General features: G+C 40.1%; 1 protein-coding gene across 1 annotated transcript; it reads right to left on the bottom strand.

Moving 5' to 3' along the window:
- Positions 1 to 1,107: 1,107 nt before the first annotated feature.
- LOC137955558 (ABC transporter G family member 15-like) lies at positions 1,108 to 4,638 on the bottom strand. The gene is made up of 9 exons (XM_068802557.1): positions 4,346 to 4,638; positions 3,856 to 3,935; positions 3,308 to 3,769; positions 3,086 to 3,217; positions 2,854 to 2,985; positions 2,486 to 2,770; positions 2,121 to 2,393; positions 1,915 to 2,022; positions 1,108 to 1,845 (listed from the first exon to the last, which is right to left on the bottom strand). Exons 1-9 carry the CDS (start codon positions 4,566 to 4,568, stop codon positions 1,474 to 1,476), a joined length of 2,067 nt encoding a protein of 688 aa, XP_068658658.1. The 5' UTR covers positions 4,569 to 4,638; the 3' UTR covers positions 1,108 to 1,473.
- Positions 4,639 to 10,272: the final 5,634 nt, after the last annotated feature.

Genomic DNA, 10,272 nt, shown 5'->3' with positions numbered 1-10,272 from the left:
AAGAGAGAGAGAGTGGGATCATCACGGTAGCCGATCATGAACTAAGAACTAGCAACAAAATCTAAAAACTGAAGTTCAACAACTATAAAAAAACAACAATACGAGAAACCAAAAAAAGGATTTTTGGAATTGTGAAAACCATACTATGAGTCCTGAAAATCAAAAGTTCTGATACCATGTTGATTTTTAGGACTCTATGGATTTAGCTCATGGAGAAAAAAGGGTGAGAAACCCATTGGGAGAAAACTAGAGGAAAAAGGGTTATGGAATTGATTATTCTTACCCTCCCTTTGAAGCTCTATTTATATATTTATGAAACTACTGTATTACAATAATACCCATGAACTTAGGGTTTTAACCCTGGAATTTTAACTTAATTACATCAATGCCATCTCCATGAGATGACCCTTTATTTACCATCTTGCCATCTTGTATGTGGGCCTATGCACCTTCTCCTTGATCTTATCGGTTTGGACCCATCTTCTAATACACTTAGATATGTGAGTCTTCTTTGGTCATGTGGGCTTAGGCCTTCTCTTCCAACAGTTATCATAAAAAATTGATGGAATAGGATCTTGAGACTACTGTCTTTCCAATAAAGGATACTATGGTTTTAAAAAGCTTAGAGCCGAATGAAAGCTTATCATTGATCCACTTATCATAGGAAACCTAGTTTTGGTCGACCCAAAAACCAAACCTGACTTGAACCAAAAGTAGCTAAGAGACCAACAAGTTCTTCATGTCCCATTACTCTTGAGTTTTTTTTAACTTTGGACCCTTGGAGTTTAAAACTTCTATAATTGTTTTCCCATGTTTTCCTATCATAATGAACATGTGAAGATCTATAAAAAGGGGTTGAAAGGACCAAGAAGAGGGTTAAGAAATTAGAAAGAGGAGGGAGAACTACTATTGTGCACATAATTAGTTGAATCATGACATAATTTTACCCTTGACACATTATATGATTCTAGGTAGAAGAATGACATACACTAGGTTAAATAGTAGTATACATATTATTATTTTCAACCTCAAATGTATGAAGATGAATCACACTCCTTTCTCAATCATGACCAAGTGACATTTCAATAGACATATTCTTACGGAGAAGATAATTATCTCGAGAGAGAAAACATCTTGAAGTTACTTCTACTTCAGCAAATGAACTTGAGAGAACAAGCGTTCAACTAAGAGATTGCAAGCTCGGTATAAGATTTTGGTTGACTAAGGCTCCTACCAGAAAAAAAAAAAAATAAAGGACCAACTGCATTGATGTTACATGGACTAGTAGCTCTGATCTCATCTTCTATAGAGAGAGAGAGACTGACTTTTGGACAGGGAGAACCCAGCCCATTGTATAAGAATAACCAATATTGCTATGACACCATCATAATTTCCGGTTGTTAATACAATATACTCAGAGCGCTGTTCTCCAGATAAATTCTTTTTGACACAAATGGTGTGAAAATGTAGGAATTAAGGGATGGGAGAGGAAAGACCCTCCTGGGAGGAAAGAGGCAATGAGTGCAGCGATAAACGCCATGAAGAAGAGGAAGCAGATAAAGATGGCTTCCTCCTGAAAGATGGTCTCTTCTGCAGCTCTTTGATGGTTCGCTTGGCGTAGAGACTGAGGAAAAAGGGCAACGCCCTCTCCTTGAACTTGAGAATGAAGAAGAAAAGACATCTGTAGACGACGAGTATCAGGTAAATAGCCGCCAGATCCCACCACTTTGATCGGTTCAAACTTATTCCAAATATTGTTCGGATGATGTCTTCTCCTTTTAGTTTAGGGTATCCTTCCTCCAAAGGATCAAATTCTAGTCCAATCAGATCGTTCTTGTATGCTCCCTGCATTTGTCCAAGCAGTCAAAATTAATAAACCTGGAAACGTTCAAAATGAGTTTGTCCCAGAATTACCTGCAAGGACCAGGATCCAAAGCTCATGTACGAGATTGGATAGCGCCAAAAGAACTTGGGAAGATCAGGCAACAAGCGGAAGAACCCCGCAGTCATCATCATGATTCCCTGTGTAATACACACAGCATACGCCATTACCAAAGAGAAAACGGAGGGACAGAAAGAAAGAAGAGGATTATTAGATGGTAAAACAGGGTATTTCTTACCATAATTCCAGCACCAGTGACGATGCCCATCAAGTAATTGGGTACCAGAGAAGCAACAATCATCATGAGACTATCTATCACCGCAATGCAACCTAAGAGATTAGCTACAAAATACACAAAGTGCGAGAAGCCTGAGTGGAACTTCACCATATAATAGGTTATTGCCCCAGAAGATAAAGCCACGGCGATCAGGAAGGGGAAGGCAGAGATGAAGTTTGATAATATGAAGACTGCAACTCCATAATGCCCACTAAGCCTTTCAGATGAGAAGACCTGATCACATGAAAAACCCCACCGTCGTTATCAGTAGGAAGGTTCAGAGTCTGATCGGTTTTGAGACAGTGATGAGGCGAAATCATGATTACCTTCATTTCTTCAACGAAGGATGGGAAGCCTCCAATGGACATGAAAGTCATGAACCCGGAGATAAATCCACCACAAGATGCTCTTGCCAAGATTGCTGTGTAGCTAGTTCCCACATCGTAGTAAATGGTTCCCACACAGATGGCAACAACAATGTAAACTATGATCCTCAACCAGTAGTATCCCATGTCTCTAGACATGTTCACAGAGGACCTCCGGGTTAACGTTGCCAGCTGCTTCCACCAGCTTGCCTGGCTCGCTTTATTCCCTTCAACGATGAGTCCTTCCTGCATTGGAACCACACCGTAAGATTTAGCCGGAAAGCTCGTTGCTTCCTTTTCTCAAGTTACTACTGAGTGGAGAAGATTACAATTTCTGAGATTTCTTGAATCCGTCTCCGGGCCCTCGCCGCATACTCTGAGGATTTGTATTTCTTAACTAGCAAGTCTTTGATCTCCGCAGTTTGTAATCCAAGTAAAGGATCTGACGATGACTCTGCTCCCTTGATTTAGAAATGAGGAAATTAAAAGCATTGAGATCGAACCAGTGAACTTGCAGAATGTAAAAGTTTCTACAAGTAGAGGAAAAATCAGAAAATCTACCCGACATGTTAGCAATCTCTGAGACCCCTTCAATGTGGCATGAACATGATCAAAATCAGAGTTGACGCATCGAAGGAAGTGATCAGAAGGATTTCTCCTGCTCGGGCAGGGAAATCCAGCTTCGGCGAAAAACTGTTTAAACACCCGAAAGATAATCAAAGGAGGGAAAATTCAATTAAACTACTCTCATCTACAAGCCATAAATCTCGTTAAGTCCCCCACCTCTACTGCTCGCCTGGCATCTCCAAAGTAAACGGTTTCTCCACCAGAGAGGAGAAACAGATCATCAAAAAGTGCAAATACTTCACTGCTGGGCTGGTGGACAGATGAGATAACGGTTCTTCCATCTTGGGCGATCTTTTTGATCGTTTGAATGACAAAGAAAGCAGACGCGCTGTCTAATCCACTAGTGGGTTCATCCAAGAACAGGAGACGAGGGCAAGTCAGAAGTTCGAGGGCGATGCTTAGTCGCTTCTTCTCGCCGCCACTGATGCCCCTCAGGTGCCAATTCCCTATCGTTCTATCGGCACAATCTTGGAGTCCCATTTCCGAAATTGTACTTTCCACCACCTCCATGACCTCATTCTTACTCATGCTAGCAGGAAGCCTCAGCTGGGCAGAGTATCTGATGGTTTCTCTGACTGTGAGCGTTCCCAGTAGTACATTCTCTTGTGTCACATAAGCCTGAAATAGACTTGCAGAGTCTAAAATTGTTCGCAAAATTAGAAGATATAAAAGTTAAATGGCAGAGCTGAGCTAATTGTCATTACCACTACTCCATAATCCAGTCTTCTCTTCTTCCCATTTAGAAGAATATTTCCTGTCGGAATAACATTGGCTGCAAGCCTCCCTACCAAATGTCAAAACACCGAACCAATTCAGTACGAGACACTGAAAACTACAGAAGCGGTAATCAGGCTATCGAGTAGGATTTCCTTGCATAAACGAATTCTTCATTTTCAACCAGTCCACCATCTGTGGAGAAGAGTTTTCTTTTGCTTTTCCTCTTTGAAGGATCTATATCATGAAGAACTTAATTGAGTCATGAAGAAGTTGGGAAAAACTGAAAATGGTGAACAGTTTCTTATATCATTATTTACTCTACTTCCCAAGAGAGGAAGCAACAAAAATGGGGGAGCAAGGAGGAAAGGATGTGTATCCTGTCTGTCTTTGTTTTCATTTGTAGCATCAGTCGTCAGAAATGTTTGATAAAGTAGTAAATCTACAAGTAAGCAAATCAATCTCTAGGTTGCATCTTACCAGCTAAGCAGTCGAGAAGAGTAGACTTCCCGGAACCAGAAGGACCCATGATGGCCATGATCCTACCAGGCTCGCAGTAGCCATTTAGTCCCTGAAGCAACCTCTTAGTGGGACTCTTAGCATAGTTGGGCAAGACCACTGTTAGATCCTCCCAGACTAAGTAAGCCGAATTCGAATCGAAGTGTGTAAACTGAGAAGCACTTGCGGAAGCTTCGATCTCCATGTTAGTCTATTCCAGCCCTATCAAAAGCTGCAAAGAGAGCGTAGAAGAAGAAGAAAAAAAAAATGATAGTTGTCACAGATATGTGGAAAGTGAAGTATCTACGATAAAGATTAGAACACTAGGCAGAGAAGAGATGAGATGATAAGGGTCCTCAGTTTCCTACGCTGCCATTAATGAGACTGGTGAAGATTAATTGACGTTTTGATGAAGTGGTCGGAGGACAATCTTTTCGTATTCGCTGGAGTCACCTTCTCGGTATCTCCAATTGTACTGTGGTTAGGCCATTTTTTACATTTGTATCCACTAATACAATTAGGGGAATCATACATTCACAAGGTAGAAGTAAAAGCAGATTTAGCTTGAACGGGTGGTTCTCCTTTTCATTTTCTCTCTCAGAAACTCATATAAATCCATTTTTCTGGGTCAAACGTAACAGAAGTTTTCATTCTTGTCTGGGAATGGCATGAATTCATAGGTGGGACTGTAAATGTGCATGGAATTCATCCTAGAAAAGAGAACAGGAATGTGCTTAGATACTTCAGAAGGTTGTTTCTGATCTTCTGGACATTCATAGGCCCCTGGAACGAAGACAATTAAAGCCGTAAAACAGGTAGGTTGATGAATTTAGAGTTTAGATGGATAGGAGATGAGAAAAAGTGAAGACACCCTGCTAAAGCCAAACATAATCAATGTGGGCGTTCTCATCCACGTCGCTATTCGACTTTCCATTATTTTTGGGTTCATTCAGTGCTTCAATTCGATTAACCTAACTCGCCAACTGCCATTCCCGTTGATTTTTTCTCGGGCATGTGTAGCACAACAGTTGGAGTAAAGAGACATACAATGACGGATAATTAAGTCTTTAGCTATCAGCCTTCTGACCGTAGCTATCAGATCTTAAAAAAAGAAATGGACGTCACATATTCGAGTTTGGCTTGATTTGAATACTTCTAACTCGATCTCAATCGAACTGGAGCTCAGCCTCGTGCCTAAAGTCGGAATCAGGGTTGAGCATAAAAATTTAAATTGAGTTTAGAGTTTGAGCTCGAGTTGGGTTCAACTTAAAAAATAAAAAAGTAAAAAAATAAATAAAGAGAATATTGTGATGAATTTATTACCATTGAACTACAAACTATCACAAAGGAGTACAAAACTTTGCAATGAAGCATACTAATATATAGTAACTAGCTTAATAGACCTAAAAGAAATATCAAACACCTTCATCAATAATGTTTATTCTATTGGCAAACAACAACATTAGATGTTGAGGGGCCTTAAAGGGCTAAACGATCCATTGTCTTTGAGGTTTGAAGTAAATAAGAACAACTATCAACCAACTAAAGAAGGAATTGACGAGAGTAAAGGGTATTTTTGTAAAAAAAATCTATACTAATGAGTCGACTCACGAGCTAACAAGCCAAACTTGGAAAATCTCGAGTTTGGCTTGTTACGCTTAACAAACCTTATTTCAAGTTTCAGTTGCAGTCTAACTCAAGTAAAAATTGAACTAATCCGATTTTTTATTGAGCTGAACTCGAACGGTTTTCATGGTCATCACGTGACAACTGAGTCGAGAATAAGAATTCAATTTCTGTGTTGTATTCTCATTCACATCGTTAGTTTAAATAGCTGTTTTACAACTTATACATGGAGAGTTTAAGAGTGATTAACGGGATTAAAAAATCACATAATTACAGAGATTACAGAATATGTACTGAGAAGGCAAGAGTATATTTCTTTGTAAGGGAAGAAATCTCAACACTCCCCCTCAAGTTGGTGCATAGATATCACTCATGCCCAACTTATTGAGACAATTGTCTTCCGAGTTCAAATGCCCTTAAAAACACAACGGTTAGGCAAAAAAATCACAATACAATGCAGAGCGCGAGTTATTTGAGCCACTGATAATAAATTATAAGGTTGGAACAACTAATACAGAAACAAGACTTAGATTTCAGTGAGGGTGATGGAACCTTCTCCAATAACATGAGAATGAGTACCATTTGTTGTAGATACGATATGTTGTTCAGATGGTTTCATAATTTTAACATGATGATTGTTAAAGGTTATATGATCAGTAGCACCAGAATCAATTATTCATTCACTATTTCTACTATGAACGGAAATATTAAGACCCCTACCAGATGTAGCAATTAAAATTGATAATTCTGTTACTGCAATGGAAACATAATTATTTGTTTTAGAGTTCCGTTTACGAAGTGCTTTGGTAAGATCCCACCATTTTGGATACCCAATAAGTTCATAATATCTTGACTTTGTATGTCCAGTCTCACCACAATGAGTACAAATACTATCTAGTTTTGATTCATTTGACATGATGCAAGAAGATCGGTGATGATCTGAATAAAATCACCTAAAAATACTGGTCTGGTCTACTTCTTGCCTCTGGGTTGACCCGATTTGGGTCTCTAATTTCGGTCCGGTTCGAGAACTAGTCTAGTCCGCTTTCTATTCACAAGGTTGACCCAGTTTGGGTCTCTAATTCCGGTCCGGTCCGCTAGGTTGACCCTATTTGGGCCTTTGATCGTGGTCTGATCCGAGCTCGAGTCGCTCGACGAATAATAAACAAACAAACCTAAGTTAAGCAATCGTACCTTCGTCTTCGTCAAGATAGTGTTGAGACAACGCTTTTCCTTCTTTGCCGACCGCGCTGGTGGTGCGGTTTGCTGAGAGGCCGTGCGGTGGCTCGGAGTCGGTGATGTTTGGAAATTCCACCGGTCTTCTCTGACAATGGTTCTGTTCACAGGGACAACAGAGGAGACTCCTTCTTCATTGGGCTAGTGATGTGTTGGCAGGCGGAACAGTGGTTCGTTGGCAACTTCTGGGAGTCCCACAGGAGTCCGGGTGGCGGCGGTTTGGTGTTACTGAGACTACCGAGAGTAATGTGAAAAATAAAACGATCGCACCTTCGTCTTCTCTATCGGCGATGCGGGTGCAGGTCATCGGAAGGAGGTTCGGCTATGGTTCGTCAACGATTTTTGCCAGAATTCGTGTGGCGGCGGTGATGTTTTACGACGACGACTGAGAGGAACGTGAAAAATAACACGATCACACCTTCATCTTTTCCGTCAGCGACGTTGGTGCAGGTCGTCGGAAGGTGGTTCGGCTACAGTTCGTCGGCGGCTTTCGGGAGTCCCGCCGAAGTTCGGGTGGTGGCGGTGATGCATACAGGAGCACTGAAAGATGGTTCAACAACTGAAAGTTCTTCGTTGAGCCAAAGAAAAAAAACAAAGAACTTCTACTCTATTTTTTTCTGCGATTTATGTCTACGACAAAAATGAATACGGGAGCACTGGCTCTGATCTTTGATGACTGAAAGGAGAAAAAAATTTTCTGCTCTGATACCAAGTCGAGAATAAGAATTCAATTTCTATATTGTATTCTTATTCACATTGTCGACTTAAATAGCCGTTTTACAAACTATACATGGAGAGTTTAAAAGTGATTAACGAGATCACAAAATCACATAATTACAAAGATTATAGAATATATACTGAGAAGGCAAGAGTATATTTATTTGTAAGGGAAGAAATCTCAAAAAGTTGGAGTCTCCCTGGGTTGTGAAAGCAACATATGCCAAACTATGAAAATTTCATAAATAAGCAGCACATCCTTCTTTAATTAATACACGCCTTATTTGCTGCAGCCTGACATATGCTAATATTTCCATTAGGCATCATAAATACCACATATTACAGTCTACAAAAACTCCTACTTTCTTTCTCGTCAGTTTCTTCTTTTTCATTTATACTTCAGAACTCTCCAAACTCGAAACTGGAAATTTCAATAAACCAACAAGATGAAAAGCCGAATCCATATTAACTACATGAAAGAATTCTCCATTTGGAAATACAACGGTCCACCTGAAACTCCCATACAAGTTTGCAAGTTCCTGAAAGAAACTAATGCAAACCACCTCCTAGGAAGAACTGATACGATACACGGGAAGCTTGCTTTTTTCTTTTGGCTAAGAATTCGGTGGCAATGCAGGAGCTTTTCTTCTGACAACGATGAACCTAACCCAAGCATAAGAGAATATACTGGGCTAGATTCCTTCTCCCCACTGGCCCCAACCTTTAAAGCATAATCCTCAAGAGCCTCTTTAATTCCCTTCCAGACCTGATGCTCTTCTTGCGAGTCTAACCAAATTTACTACTTCAAAGGAATTGTAGTGGTGACCGGAGCTCCCCGGGGAGGGCCCAATTAAAGTGCGGCTGATTGCTTCACATGAAAGAAGTTCTAGCTGACAGCCTTATCTCGTGTCGTTATTAGCTTGCCAGACTCTGAGAGATGTCTTGGAAGAGTAATATGCCTACTGAAGAGAGTCAAAGCCATTCTCCTTACAAGGCCTCAAAATATAGTATCGGGACCTTGTCCTACGGGTGTTTTGTAAGTTAATCATGAATTTCTAATTAACCACATGAAATTCATTGAATAAATATTAATTGAAGCCTGAAATCTTACTTCTCTCCATACGATCAGATTCCGTAAAAATCACCGCTAGTCTCTACTTCTGTTTGGCACTTCCATTCTCTGATCACTCTCAGTGATGGTGTAAACTAAAGGGTTGAATGAGTGAACGAGAATGGGGACCAAACACTATATTTATAAGCCAAACTTTCATCAAGCTTCTCAGCTTCCTGTAATTGCCGATGTATCGGCTTGCTGTAACTTTCGATGAGTGGGACATGGGTCATAACTTCCCAAACGGAAGTTGCACCACATTCTCCATGAGAGAAATTGGACCAACTACTACTTCCGAAACGGAAAGGAAGCAGCAATTAACATGTTTGTGACGAAAGCAATAACGTAGACAGGAAGTCAGTTCGGAAGTGAAGCCATTGCCTTATGCATTTCTTCAATGTAAGTTGACCCACTATTGTCCATAACTGCATCTAAGTCTAGAATATTGTTCAAAGAGGGATATGATTCAATCGTGATCAACTTCATATAACCTACTCAAATAAGGAAAAGAACATTAGAGGGAACAACAGGTAGACCTGAAAATGTGAATGAAATGCACGTGTGGATTTCCTAAAGGTGTTGACAGGAGAGTGAAGTTCTTAAGTTAAAATGAAGTGGTCAGTGTTAAGGAATGTTAAGGAATAGTCCCACATCGATTAATGAGTATCAATATCTTAAGTTTATTAGTTGGAAAATAAGTTTTCGAAGTTGGTTAGTCATTATCTGATAGGGCTTGGACCCAACTTAGCATGGTATCAGAGTAATGAAGTGAAATGTTAAGGAATAGTCCCACATAGATTAGTGAGTATAAAGATCTGGAGTTTATTGGGATCATCTTTGGACCCTACTACGCAGTCAAGACCATGCTCTTATGAGCTCCAATGCCAGTTGAAATCTGTTAATAGTGGAAGCACAAAAAAGAATTAGAAGTATGTTAAAATCTTGTAGCACATGCAAACATTATGTTTAAGAGCCAAAAGGCATGAAAAAAGCCACGCACCAAGGATACCATCAATCAAAGTTACGAGTGTACAAAAATCAATCTTACATGGGAATTCAGCTCTTTCAGCTGTCAGGTTTCAAATTTTGCTAATTTCATGTAAAACAAGAACAGTCAAAGTGTGCATTCGCTTAACAGCCTCATTTTTCCTCATGTATTCGCACTATAAATATAGAGATCTGCTCTATGAAGGAGAGCTCCCCCGGCTGGAAGCTGTAA

This window comes from Aristolochia californica, unplaced genomic scaffold, assembly GCF_029961685.1.
Source record: "Aristolochia californica isolate CCGP_79_NKW_82.1479 unplaced genomic scaffold, dmAriCali1.0.hap1 SCAF_2, whole genome shotgun sequence".
NCBI classification, from domain to species: domain Eukaryota; kingdom Viridiplantae; phylum Streptophyta; class Magnoliopsida; order Piperales; family Aristolochiaceae; genus Aristolochia; species Aristolochia californica.
This window is presented reverse-complemented; position numbering and strand designations above follow the sequence as displayed.

What these genes read in the sequence shown, in the direction of transcription:
- LOC137955558 (XM_068802557.1), bottom strand. Translation starts at nt 4,568, where the DNA reads ATGGAGATCGAAGCTTCCGCAAGTGCTTCTCAGTTTACACACTTCGAT. An exon ending in AGAGATTGCTAACATGTCGG is followed by an intron (nt 2,986 to 3,085) that starts GTAGATTTTCTG and finishes TTCTAAATCAAG; the next exon opens with GGAGCAGAGTCATCGTCAGA. An exon ending in TCACTGGTGCTGGAATTATG is followed by an intron (nt 2,023 to 2,120) that starts GTAAGAAATACC and finishes TGTATTACACAG; the next exon opens with GGAATCATGATGATGACTGC.